Raw genomic sequence first — 14,494 nt, 5'->3', positions numbered from 1 at the left:
CATAGGGTCTGATGAAAGGGTGGAACTGAAAGAAATCAGTATTTGTAGGGAAATGGTGTTAGGAAAGTTGATGGGACTGAAGGCCGATAAATCCCCAGGGCCTGATAATCTACATCCCAGGGTACTTAAGGAAGTGGCCCTAGAAGTAGTAGATGCATTGCTGGTCATCTTCCAGAACTCGATAGACTCTGGAACGGTACCCATGGATTGGCGGGTGGCTAATGTTACCCCACTATTCAAAAAAGGTGGTAGAGAAAAGGCGGGGAATGATAGACCGGTAAGCTTGACATCGGTAGTGGGGAAAATGCTAGAGTCCATCATAAAAGATGTAATAGCAGAGCACTTGGAAAGCAGTGACTGGATCGGACAAAGTCAACATGGATTTACAAAAGGTAAATCATGCTTGACTAATCTACTGGAATTTTTTGAGGATGTAACTGATAAAATAGATAAGGGAGAACCAGTGGATGTGGTGTATTTGGACTTTCAGAAGGCTTTCGATAAGGTCCCGCATAAGAGATTAGCGTGCAAAATTAAGGCACATGTGATTGGGGGCAAGGTATTGACTTGGATAGAGAACTGGTTGGCGGACAGAAAGCAAAGAGTTGGAATAAACGGGTCATTTTCCGAGTGGCAGGCAGTGACTAGTGGGGTACCGCAAGGATCGGTCCTAGGACCCCAGCTGTTCACAATATATATTAATGATCTGGACGAGGGAATTGGATGCAATATCTCCAAATTTGCAGACGACACAAAGCTGGGGGGGGGGGGTGTGCTGTGAGGAGGATGTCGTGAAACTCCAGCACGATTTGGACAGGTTGGGTGATTGGGCAGAAACATGGCAAATGCACTATAATGTGGATAAATGTGAGGTTATCCACTTTGGTGGCAAAAACAGGAAGGCAGATTATTATTTGAATGGTAATAGATTGGGAGAAGGGGAAGTGCAAAGAGACCTGGGTGTTCTTGTACACCAGTCGCTGAAGGTAAGCATGCAGGTGCAGCAGGCGGTTAAGAAGGCAAATGGTATGTTGGCCTTCGTAGCAAGAGGGTTCGAGTACAAGAACAAGGATGTCTTGCTGCAGTTGTACAGGGCCTTGGTGAGACCGCACCTTGAGTATTGTGTGCAGTTTTGGTCGCCTTACCTGAGGAAGGCTGTTCTTGCCATGGAGGGAGTGCAGCGAAGATTCACCAGGCTGATACCTGGGATGGCAGGAATGACGTATGAGGAGAGATTGTGTCGATTGGGCTTATACTCACTGGAGTTTAGAAGATTGAGAGGGGATCTCATCGAAACCTATAAAATTCTGTCAGGCCTGGACAGACTAGATGCAGGAAGGATGTTTCTGATGGCCGGGGAGTCCAGAACCAGGGGTCATAGTCTAAGGATAAGGGGTAAGCCATTTAGGACTGAAATGAGGAGGAATTTCTTCACCCAGAGTGGTGAACCTGTGGAATTCTCTGCCACAGAGGGCGGTGGAGGCCAGTTCATTCAGTATATTCAAGAAAGAGTTGGATATATTTCTTAAGGCTAAAGGGATCAAGGGATATGGGGAGAAGGCAGGGACCGGGTACTGAATTTGGATGATCAGCCATGATCTCATTGAATGGCGGAGCAGGCTCGAAGGGCCGAATGGCCTACTCCTGCTCCTATCTTCTATGTATCTATGATTTGTGGGGCACTGGCATCAGTACTGGGATAAGAGGTGTTCCGTTTGGACGGGCTTCACTTGAACCATGCTGGGGCTAGAGTCCTGGCGAATCGAATAACTAGGGCTGTAGAGAGGGTTTTAAACTAAAGAGTGGGTGGGAGGGTCCAGGTGAGCGGGAATTTAAAAAGTCAATGAGAAATGAGAAAGCAATACAGCAGGCTAGAGATGGGGGAAATAATAACCAGAGTGTGACAGGAAGGGACAGAATGTTTAAAAATAAGAGTGCAACAGAAAATGGGGCCAAAACCAGGAGAAATGGTAAAAAGACAAAGTTAAAAAGCTCTATATCTGAATGCACGCAGCATTTGTAACAAGATAGATGAGTTGACGGCACAAAGATACAAATGGGTCTGATCTGATCGCCATTACAGAGACGTGGTTGCAAGGTGACCTGGGCTGGGAACTGAATATTCCAGGGTATTTGACAATTCGGAAGGATAGACAGAAAGGAAAGGGAGGTGGGGTGGCTTTGTTGGTAAAGGATGGGATCAGTGCAGTGGTGAGAAGTGATATTGGCTCAGAAGATCAAGAGGTAGAATCGGTTTGGGTGGAGATAAAAAATAATAAGGGGAACAAGTCTCTGGTGGGCGTAGTCTACAGGCCCCCGAACAGTAGCAATACTGTTGGACAGGGTATAAATCAACAAATAATAGAGGCCTGTAAAAAAGGTACAGTAGTAATCATGGGTGGTTTTAATCTCCATATTGATTGGACAAATCAAATTGGCCATGGTAGCCTTGAGGAGGAGTTCACAGAGTACATCCGGGATGGCTTCCTGGAACAGTATGTAATGGAACCAGCCAGGGAGCAGGCTATCTTGGATCTGGTACTGTGTAATGAGACAGAATTAATAAATTATCTCATAGTAATGGATCCTCTAGGAAAGAATGATCATAGCATGGTTGAATTTCAAATTCAATTGGAGGGTGAGAAAGTTGTATCTCAAACCAGTGTCCTGATCTTAAACAAAAGCAATTACAATGGCATGAGGGCAGAACTGGCTAAATGTGGACTGAAAAAATAAATTAAAGGGTAAGACAGTTGAAATGCAGTGGCGGACATTTAAGGAGATATATCGTAACTCTCAAGAAAAATATATTCCAGTGAGAAAGAAAGATTTTAAGAGAAGTGAGCACCATCCGTGGCTAACTAAGGAAGTAAAGGATGGTACAAATTGAAAACGAAGGCATACAATGTTGCCAAGATTGGTGGGAGACCAGAGGATTGGGAAATTTTTAAAAACCAGCAAAGGATGACTAAAAAAATAAAGAGAGGAGATGAATTATGAGAGTAAACTGGCAAGAAATATTAAAACAGATAGTAAGAGCTTCTACAGGTATATAAAAAGGAAGAGAGTAGCTAAAGTAAACGTTGGTCCCTTAGAGGATGAGACTGGGGAAATAATAATGGGGAACGGGGAAATGGCAGAGACTCTGAACAAATATTTTGTATCTGTCTTCACGATAGAAGACACTAACAACATCCCAATAATGGACAATCAAGGGGCCACAGGGAGGGGGGAACTAAAGACAATCACTATCACTAAGGAAATAGTACTTGGTAAAATAATGGGACTAATAGACAACAAGTCCCCTGCACCAGATGCCCTGCATCCCAGGGTCTTAAAAGAAGTGGCTGCAGAGATAGCGGATGCATTGGTTGCAATATACCAAAATTCCCTGGACTCTGGAGGGGTCCCAGCAGATTGGAAAACCACAAATGTAACGCCCCTATTTAAGAAAGGAAGGAGACAGAAAGCAGGAAACTATAGACCAGTTAGCCTAACATCTGTCGTTGGGAAAATGCTGGAGTTCTTCATTGAGGAAGCAGTAGCAGGGCATTTGGAAAATCATAATGCAGTCAAGCAGAGGCTGTAGTGTATGTACTTTGCAGAAGGAACTATATTCTGCAGCCCCTGTATACTGCAGTACCAGTAGTGACCACCCCTGTATATAAGCCTGTGTAGTAACTTTTGCATAGTAGTTCCAGTTTGTCTCCACTCAATAAAGACCTGTTATAACCAACTTCTGCAGTCCGTATCTCAATTACACATGGACATAATAGAGGCAGCATGGTTTTATGAAAGGGAAATCATGTTTAACAAATTTGCTGGAGTTCTTTGAGGATGTAATGAGCAGGGTGGATAAGGGTGAGCCAGTGGATGTGGTGTATTTGGATTTCCAGAAAGTATTCGATAAGGCGCCACATAAAAGGTTACTGCATAAGATAAGAGCTCACGGAGTTGGGGGTAATATATTAGCATGGATAGAGAATTGGCTAAGTAACAGAAAGCAGAGAGTCGGGATAAATGGGTCATTTTCCGGTTGGCAAACGTAACTAGTGGGGTGCCACAGGGATCAGTGCTGGGGCCTCAACTATTTACAATCTACATTAATGACTTGGATGAAGGGACAGAGTGTAATGTAGCCAAGTTTGCGAATGATACAAAGATGGGTGGGAAAGCAAGTTGTGCAGAGGATTCAAAGGATCTGCAAAAGGATATAGACAGGCTAAGTGAGTGGACAAACATTTGGTAGATGGAGTATAATGTGGGAAAGTGCGAGGTTATCCACATTGGCAGGAAAAATAAAAAAGCAAATTATTATTTAAATGGAGATAGATTACAAAATGCTACAGTTCAGAGGGACCTGGGAGTCCTTGTGCATGAAACACAAAAAGTTAGCATGCAGGTACAGCAAGTAATCAAAAAGGCAAATGGAATGTTGGCCTTTATTTCAAAGGGGTTGGAGTATAAAAGCAGGGAAGTCCTGCTACAACTGTACAGGGTATTGGTGAGACCACACCTGGAGTACTGCGTGCAGTTTTGGTCTCCTTATTTAAAGGAAGGATATACTTGCATTGGAGGCAGTTCAGAGATGATTCACTAGGTTAATTCCAGAGATGAGGGGGTTGATTTATGAGGAAAGGTTGAGCAGGTTGGGCCTATACTCATTGGAATTTAGAAGAATGAGAGGTGATCTTATTGAAACATACAAGATACTAAGGGGGTTCGACAAGGTAGATGCAGAGAGGATGTTTCCCCTCGTGGGGAAATCTAGAACTCGGGGGCATAGTTTTAGAATAAAGGGTCGCCCTTTTAGAACTGAGATGAGGAGGAATTTCTTCTCTCAGAGGGTCGTAAATCTGTGGAATTCTCTGCCGCAGAGAGCTGTGGAGGCTGGGTCATTAAATACATTTAAGGTGGAGATAGACAGATTTTTGCATGATAAGGGAGTGAAGGGTTATGGGGAGCAGGCAGGGAAGTGGCTTTGAGCCCAAGATCAGCCATGATTTTATTGAATGGCGGAGTAGGCTCGAGGGGCCAAGTGGCCTATTTCTGCTCCTATTTCTTATGTTTTTATGTACTAATTTTCATCAACTATCACCTCATCCACTGCAATTCAGCAACTAGTTCAAATTATCATGAGTAAGAGATGCTCTTTACGATCCCATATATTTTGAATTTCAAAAAGCGTATCAAGAACAAACCCTATAGAAATATATCTAGATTTTCTATATGTATACTAGGGGTTCTCCTGTGGCATTGCTCACAGGTTAGTGTAAATGGTCTCGATGTTATCTTGTTTGGTGTGTGTTAAGTCTTGTTGTGGCAGTGCCAAAGAAGAAAAGTGGGCCAGGGCAGTGGCATCAGGAGTGGATTCAGTTGGGAGACAGAGAAAAGATGCGCAACGGTGCTGTCTACTGTTGGGAGGCTTGCAGTGCCAAGTAAGAATGATTCGAAGTAAGATCATTATCTGAGGAATTAAACATAGGAACAGGAGAAGGCCCCGCGAGCCTGTTCTGCCATTTCATTAGATTATGGTTGATCTGTGTCTCAACTCCATCTAGCCCCAGGCATTACTGTCATACAGGCGTGACATCATTATGACACAAAAAGTCTTTCGTATGGCAGCTCGAAAAGCAGCATTAAATGTCGGCGTCCAAGTTCATCATCCACTCTATGGCCTCTGGTGATACGGAATCTATAGAAGCTAGTAGTCCAGGGAGAGAGCATAGTGAGCAATGGCTGACAAGGTGCTTCATGGTTTGGATAACCTGTCCACAGCCGCACATCTGGCTATCCTCCATCTTCTATTGATGTAGTAGGCAGTTACAATGCCTGTATGAAGTTCTGATGGGGTTGTCATGTTTTATGTGGCATGGTGATCCATGTTCTAGTTTTATTTCTTATTTCCAGATTTGTCTCTTTTTTTAACACTTTAGTTAATTTGTATCCACCTCACCTACCCACAGTGGTCACATGCATCTTACTGATGGTGAGGAAAAGTCCAGGAGATATTCTTTTTGTTCAAAGTAACCCCCAACCCCATTTTAGGGAGGAAAAATGGAAAATTTACAAGCATTCTGTTGGACTTTTTAAAAAGGATCAATTTTTTGAGCTGACAGCACAGTTTCCTGGGATCAGTTAGTGAGGTTCCTCTGAAGTGACAGTTTCCCATTATTTTTATCCGATGGTGCCATTCCGGGAGGCTCCTGCTTGATAACATCACGGAGCAAACCCAGCTGCGAGGTAAATTTGACCTCAAATACTCCCTTGCAGCTCAGAAAACGATATTTTCCAACATTTAAAGAATATTCTATAAAGTGTGAGAGCAGACTCTCTCCTGAGTCAGGTGCTCCAGACTGCCATTGTTGTTCAACCTGCATCTCTACTATTGTCACAACATTAAACAGCATCTTACACTGGTACCTAGAATGATGATATGGGCACCAATGGTGGGCATGGGGCAAACATTTGCAAACGGAAACCTATCTTGGACATGGCAGCATTTTACCCGGTGAGGATGGCCACAGGAAAAAATTAGTTTCCAATTGTGCCACAGTCGCATCTCAATTGACCAGTCACGAGGATCACTTCAAAAGAGGTACCCACCCCCCATTCACCCCCACCCATTGCACATCGCATGACATTGTACTAACAGGGGTTTAGTGGGCATGGTTTCCCCTCTTTGGCAATGTAGACAAGGGGACACAACTTTCCTTCCTTTACCAGAAATTGAGCTGATACAATCTCCTTAACAGCAACAAAGAGGTGGATATTGCCACTGTCTTCAGTAGGAGGTCGGGCTCACCAGCTGTTTTTGCAGTTGTTCAATCATCTGATCCTTTCTTTTCATTTCCTGTTGCAGTCCTTGGATCTCCCCGAGTAGTTCATCAGTCTGTTCATGAAGAAAAACAACAGCCATTAAGCTAAGCAAGGTGAGCAATAGCGCAGATTTACCCAAGTAGCTGACAAGAGTTCGGCATAACAGCAAATATATCTAAATAAAAAAGGATAATTGTAATGCTTTATTTTCCAATCGTTTGCTGGCGGTGTTGAACACCACCGTGGAATGCAGAGGTCCAGTTGGTGCATCAGCGGAAATGCTGCGAACCAGCTCCCAATGTTTTCAGTGAACCTGGCTCGCTTAATCTAATGGCCCAATCAGAATCAGGCTTCAGCGGTTTTGTCGCCTCCCTGCTATGCAGGAGGGAGTCTTGTGCTCATTATACAAAGACACCCAACAGACTGGGGCATTTTTCTCTAGAAAAAAGAGAAGTCTGAGGGGCAATGTTCCCTGTAATTTCTTGCGGCTCTTTAGGGTTAGCCCTTTAAGGGGCTGTGCGGGCCATTCAAAACACCGTGCATGCGAGATTTCTACACTGAAAAGCTGGCTGCGCGGGTTCCCTGGAGTGCTGCATGGCCGCACAGCTTACAGGGAAAATTGCTAAGGGGTGGCCTGATATTCGTCTTTAAAATGATGAAGTCATTTGATAGGTTAGACACAGAGATATTGGGCCTGAATTTGTAGTCGGAGGTTTCCCATGGGGAAAATGCCTCCGATCCACAAATAAAGTCCACACCTACTTTCTGCCTCAGGATCCACGGAGACTCATGCTTCTGGGCCTCTATGGGAACGCCCAGGTAAAGGCCCACATATCCCAGTTGTGCACTCGGTTTGCAAGCGCCCCTGGGATCCCGTGGGCCGGTCCAACCATCAATGGGGATCACATAAAAAAACACATTTACATACTAAATAAATAAATACAAAATTACATATTTAAAATTAATTAACATACAATTTGATTAAATATTTAAAACAAAAATGTAATTTTTTGAAAAATAAATGTAAACGTTTTAAAAGGGCTAAAAATAACCTGAACTTATTTTACAGGTTTTTTTATGTTTTAATAATTTTTTTAAAATTTATTTTTATGTTCATCTAAACTCTTGCGCTGGTACGCCTGCTTTTACCAGGCGTAAGAATTTCACAGGCATTCGCTGGGCAGTAAGTAGTTGGGCAAATAGCCCAACTCTCCGCCTGCAAATGTCCTTTTCCCGGGGATGCGTTGGATAATTCTTGACAGATTGCAAGTTCTGAGGTTTCGCGAATGCGCTTAGCGCATGAAAACCTGGAGCTTACGGAGCCCTTACATAGGATATACAGCACAGAAACGGGCCATTCGGCTCAACCAGTCCATGCCGGTGTTTATGCTCCACTCGAGCCTCCTCCCGTCTTTCCTCATCTAACCCTCCATTCCCTTCTCCATCGCAGAGACGGGAGAATTTAATAATGGGGAACAAGGAAATGGCAGAACAATTAAACAAATACTTTGGTTCTGTCTTCACGGAAGAGGACACAAATAACTTCCCAGAAATGCAAGGGAACCAAGGGTCTAGTGAGAAGGAGGAATTAAAGGAAATTAGTATTAGTAAAAAAAGTGCTGGAGAAATTAATGGGACTGAAAGCTGATTATCTGGGTCTGATAATCTGCATCCCAGAGTACTAAAAGAGGTAGCCATGGAAATAGTGGATGCATTGGTTGTCATCTTCCCAAATTCTGTAGATCATGGAACCGTTCCTGCAGATTGGAGGGTGGCAAATGTAACCCCACTATTTAAAAAAGGGAGAGAGAAAACAGGGAACTACAGACTGGTAGCCTAACATCAGTAGTAGGGAAAATGCTAGAGTCTATTATAAAGGACGTGATAACAGGGCACTTAGAAAATATCAACAGGATTAGACAAAGTCAACATAGATTTATGAAAGTGAAATCATGTTTGACAAACCTACTGGAGTTTTTTGAGGATGTAACTGGTAGAATAGATAAGGGAGAACCAGGGGATGTGGTGTATTTGGATTTTCAGAAGGCCTTTGATAAAGTCACACTTAAGAGGTTAGTGTGCAAAATTGAAGCCCATGGGATTGGGGTAATATGCTGGCATGGATTGAAAATTGGTTAACAGACAGGAAACTGAGAGTAGGAATAAATGGGTCTTTTTCAGGGTGGCAGGCGGCGACTAGTGGGGTACCGCAGCGATCAGTGCTTGGGCCCCAGCTATTCGCAATATATATCAATGATTTGGATGAGGGAACCAAATGTAATATTTCCAAGTTTGCTGACGACACAAAACTAGGTGGGATTGTGAGTTGTGAGGAGGATGCAAAGAGGCTTCAAGGCGAATTAGGCAAGTTGAGTGAGTGGGCAAATACATGGCAGATGCAGTATAACGTGGATAAATGTGAAGTTATCCACTTCGGTAGGAAAAACAGAAAGGTAGAGTATTATTTAAATGGTGCTAGATTAGGAAATGTTGATGTACAAAGGGACCTGGGTGTCCTTGTACACCAGTCACTGAAAGCAAACATGCAGGTGCAGCAAGCAGTTAGGAAGGTAAATGGTATGTTGGCCTTCATTGCAAGAGGATTTGAGTACAGGAGCAAGGATGTCTTACTACAGTTGTACAGGGCCTTGGTGAGAGCACGCCTGGAGTACTGTCTGCAGTTTTGGTCTCCTTACCTAAGAAAGGATATACTTGCCATAGAGGGAGTGCAGCGAAGGTTCACCAGACTGATTCCTGGGATGGCAGGACTGTCATATGAGGAGAGATTGGGTCGACTAGGCCTGTATTCACTAGAGTTTAGAAGAATGAGAGGCGATCTCATTGAAATGTTTAAAATTCTGACAGGGCTAAACAGACTGGATGCAGGGAGGATGTTTCTCCTGGCTGGGGGGTCTAGAACGAGGGGTCACAGTCTCAGGATACGGGGTAGGACATTTAGTATGGCGATGAGGAGAAATTTCTTCACTCTTTGGAATTCTCTACCCCAGAGGGCTGTGGAGGCTCAGTCGTTGAGTATATTCAAGACAGAGATCAATAGCTTTTTGAATATTAAGGGAATCAAGGGATATGGGGATATTTCAGGAACGTGGAGATGAGGTAGAAGATTAGCCATGATCTTACTGAATGGCGGAGCAGGCTCAAAGGGCCAAATGGCCTACTCCTGCTCCTATTTCTTATGTTCTTATTTCAGTGATTTGTGTATTTGTACTCCTATATCCCTCCTACCACATTTAGATTCTTATTTTCCAAGTAATAAGTGACCTCCCTATTTTTCTTACGCGCCCATAGGCCCATGAAAATTCTTGCCGATGTTTCCATTTTTGCAGAATCCTAAAGTAGGGGTCATAAATATAAGTTAGTCACTAATTAACAGAGAATTCAGGAGAACCTTCTTTACTCAGAGAGTGGTTAGAATAACGAACTCACTACCACATGGAGTGGTTGAGGCAAATAGCATTGATGCATTTAAGGGGAAGCTGGAGAAGTAGAAAGGAACAGAAGCTTATGCTGGTAAGGTTAACTGAAGTAGGGTGGGTGTTGTGTATGTACCTTTAAGGGAATAACTGGTCTCAGACTGCAGTACCGGCAGTGACCACCCCTGTATAAAAGGCCCTAGCAGGCTTCTGTAGTTTCAGTTTCCAGGTTGTCTCCATTCAGTAAAGACTTGTTATAATCAACTCCTGCAGTCCGTGTCTCAATTATACACGGACATAATACTGGCGACGAGTAAGAAACGAACTTACCTGCAACTCGGCAGCACCTCAGACGACGTTATTGAAGGTCGAAGCCAGAAGAAAGAAAAAAAAATAATCCAAAGAAACTCGAGAAACGGGCGTCGACCGTGGGCAACCACCCTCCAAATCATCGAATTGAAAAGTGCAGGAGAGACTGTCGAGAGCCAGGCTTGGTTCTCCAGTCTGTGGTTTCCCAACTAATCGGGCTGGTGGCAGGTAGTGCACTGATCCTTCCTGGGCTGCGGCGGGCTAGAGCTCAATCGGGTGGCTCTGCAACGGGGCCGGGCAGCAAGTCGGGAAGCAAAGAGAGAGAGAGAGAGGGTGGAGCACACAGGGCGCGGCCGGTGCTTCGAAGCCGGGCAGCGTTCGGACCTAAGAAGAGGGAGGGAAGTGCCCCAGAGGGTCTGCTCCACGACGGGAACGGTTCTTCAATTAACGGAGCAAATATTGAAGCGCGATAGAAAAATAAAAATACCGCGGAGAGCGGCGTTGGCAGCAGCGATCGGGGAGGCGCCAAGACCATAGGACGTCGCCATTACAGGATAGTAAAATAAATATAATCGCCAGCAACAGCGTTGGCAGCAGCGGCGGGAAAGCGCGGGAGGCGCCATCTTAACTCGGCGGGGAAGAAGGAAAAGCGCGGGAGGCGCCATCTTAGATTTTCAAGATGCCAAAGACTGGCGATATCACTGCCTTCGACAATGCAATAGAAGACTGGACCACGTATGTGGAAAGAGTCGAGGTATATTGCGAGGCAAACTAAATAACCGATGAGAAAAAGGCATCGGTATTGCTAAATTTAATGGGCGCAAGAACGTACGGCCTATTGCGGGACCTGATTACTCCAGCCAAACCGAAGGCGAAGAGTTTTAACGAAATTGTTGCTATCCTACAGGAACACCTAAATCCTACACCGCTGCTGATAGCAGAAAGATTTAAATTCCACAGGAGAAATCAGCATAAAAATGAGAGCAATGCTGATTACCTTACGGAACTACGCAAGCTATCAAAGCACTGCCAGTTCGGAGCAGGACTGGCAGATACCTTACGGGACAAATTTGTCTGTGGACTCCTGAGTGAAGGAACCCAGAAGAGGTTACTGTCAGAGAAAGAGCTGACGCTAGATAAGGCTTTCAGCGTGGCAGTATCGTACGAAGCAGCAGCAAGGGTAGCTGCGGAAATACAACAAAAGCCACAGGAATATAGCACCCACGAAATGACACGGGGATTTGCAAAATGTTATCGCTGCGGCAGAACAAACCATGACCAGAAGGACTGCTGGTCCAAGGACAAAATATGCAGGCAATGCGGAAAGATGGGACACATTGCACGAGTTTGCAGGTCTGGGAAGAAGACCAACGACAACAAAAAGGCTACTAAGGAACCGTACAGGAAAGTACAAAAGATGACGGACAGTAGTTCCGAAGACCAGATGAGCGATAGTGAATCCGGGAACAAGAGACTAAGCTGTCTCAAACTTCACAACGTAATCGCAAAAGAGGATCACCGAACCATTTGGGTCACCCTCACGATAGCAGGGTCCCAAGTCAAAATGGAATTGGATACAGGATCAGCTCTAACCATCATGAATCGACGAGACTACAAGCAGCTATTCTCACACACACCCTTGAGAGAGACATCCATTGTCTTGAGGACGTATACGGGGCAAAAAGTATGCCCCAGAGGAAAAATAAGGGTGCCTGTCGAATACAACGGCAAGAAAATACGGAAATTGTATCTCTACATTCTGCAAGATGGTGGACCACCGTTATTGGGACGTGAATGGATCAGAAAAATAAGTTTAGACTGGCACTCCATTCAGGGCACTGACGGTGGCTGGTAAAAAGGATGACGACGTCACTCCTGGTCGATTGTCAACAATCTTAGCTGACGCCAAAGAGGTATTTCAACAAGAACTGGGCACTCTTAAAGGCGCAACCGCCTCGATAAAAATAGAAGAGAATGCAATTCCCAAGTTTTTCAAAGCAAGACCGGTACCATATGCAATTCGCCCAGCCGTCGAGGCAGAGCTGGAGAATCTGGAGAATGCAGGCGTGTTATCTAAGGTAGACTGGAGCGAGTGGGCGACACCCATCGTTCCTGTCATGAAGAAAACGTTAAACAATAAGTCTGAGGAGCCAAGGAAGGTTCGCATCTGTGGGGACTTCAAGGTGACGGTGAACCCAGTCCTTCACACAGTACAATATCCTCTTCCAAGGATAGAAGATATCTTCGCCTCACTATCTGGAGGGAAGCGTTTTACAAAAATTGACCTAGCACAAGCATATTTGCAGATGGAGGTTGAAGAATCCTCTAGGAAGTGTCTCACGATAAACACTCACAAAGGTCTTTACCAGTATAATCGACTGGTATTCGGAGTAGCATCAGCTCCAGCGATATGGCAAAGAGTGATGGAACAAGTCCTGCAAGGGATTCCGGGGACTCAGTGTTACTTGGACGACATCCTAGTGACAGGTGAAGATGACAGTGAACACCTTGCCAACCTAGAGCAGGTGCTCACTAGACTACGTGAACATGGGCTACGAGCCAATCGCCCCAAGTGCGAGTTTTTTAAGAAACAGATATCGTATTGTGGCCACGTGATTGATGAAGAGGGGTTACATAAGTCCCCTGACAAAATTGAAGCGGTAGTTAAGGCTCCAGCGCCTGAAAATGTGTCGCAACTGAGGTCATTCCTCGGATTGGTGAATTATTACCATAAGTTTTTGCCGAATTTGTCCACAATTCTGCATCCACTGAACGCCCTACTATGAATGGGAATAGCATGGAAATGGAGCAATGAATGTAAGCGGGCCTTTCAGAAGAGTAAGGACCTAATCACTTCAAGAGAAGTATTGGCTCACTACAACCCATCACTACCGATAAGACTGGCGTGTGATGCGTCTCCCTACGGCGTTGGGGCGGTACTGTCACATAAATTCCTTGATGGTTCAGAGAGGCCGATAGCTTTTGCGTCACGCTCGTTAACTTCAGCCGAGCGTAACTACGCCCAGATTGACAGAGAGGCCCTCAGCCTGGTGTGGGGGGTGAAGAAGTTCAATCACTACCTGCACGGTCAGAAATTTACTCTACTAACTGATCATCAACCTCTCCTCTCCATTTTCAACCCTCAGAAGGGCGTACCGATAATGACGGCACAACGGCTACAGGGGTGATCCCTTTTCCTAGGGGCACACCAATATGACATCGAGTACAAAGGAACTAAACAGCATGGGAATGCTGATGGATTGTCGCGCCTACCGTTGCCGATGGTGGAAGAAGAACTGGCAGTGGATCCAGTGGAGTTATTCCACTCGACTATAGTCGAATGTCTCCCTGTGACGAATGCAAACATAGAAAAGGAAACACGAAATGACCCGACACTCTCCTGGGTCTATGATTTAATGGTGAAGGGATGGCCAGCACATGGTGAACCACTGCTGCCAGCATTCTCGCCGAGAAGAGAACAGCTGTCAGTGTGCAGAGGAACCTTGATGTGTGGATCCAGAGTAGTAATTCCACCCAAATTGAAGGATAGAGTGCTCAATGAGCTTCATGAGGGTCATCTGGGAGGGGTAAAAATGAAGAACTTAGCCAGAGCGTTTGTGTGGTGGCCGGGAATCGATAGAGAAATTGAAGAGATGACGCAAGAGCTGTACAGGATGCCAGAAGGTCCAAAACGCCCCACCACAAGCCCCTCTACATCCATAGGAGTGGCCCTCATCTCCATGGCAAAGGGTGCACATTGATTTAGCTGGTCCCTTTATGGATTCGATGTTTTTAATTGCGGTGGATGCACATTCAAAGTGGCCAGAGGTAATAAAAATGTCCTCAACCACCACAGAAAAAACTATCACAGTCTTACGAACCATATTCGCCAGGAATGGGCTGCCTGAACAGATTTGCTCTGACAATGGACC

General features: G+C 44.9%; 1 protein-coding gene across 4 annotated transcripts in view; it reads right to left on the bottom strand.

Annotated features, from left to right (window-relative positions):
- LOC147098705 (serine-rich coiled-coil domain-containing protein 2-like) overlaps positions 1–14,494 on the bottom strand; it is a 730,402-nt gene that overhangs the window by 147,668 nt on the left and 568,240 nt on the right. For all 4 annotated transcript variants that reach the window (XM_085970759.1, XM_085970755.1, XM_085970756.1 and 1 more), the window contains exon 8: positions 6,806–6,892. In XM_085970759.1, coding sequence (XP_085826885.1) covers positions 6,806–6,892 — 87 coding nt within the window. The remainder of the gene's footprint in view (positions 1–6,805; positions 6,893–14,494) is intronic.

Source organism: Somniosus microcephalus, chromosome 29 (genome assembly GCF_052327205.1).
Source record: "Somniosus microcephalus isolate GS21.2 chromosome 29, FLI_Smic_1.0, whole genome shotgun sequence".
Classification (NCBI taxonomy): domain Eukaryota; kingdom Metazoa; phylum Chordata; class Chondrichthyes; order Squaliformes; family Somniosidae; genus Somniosus; species Somniosus microcephalus.
This window is presented reverse-complemented; position numbering and strand designations above follow the sequence as displayed.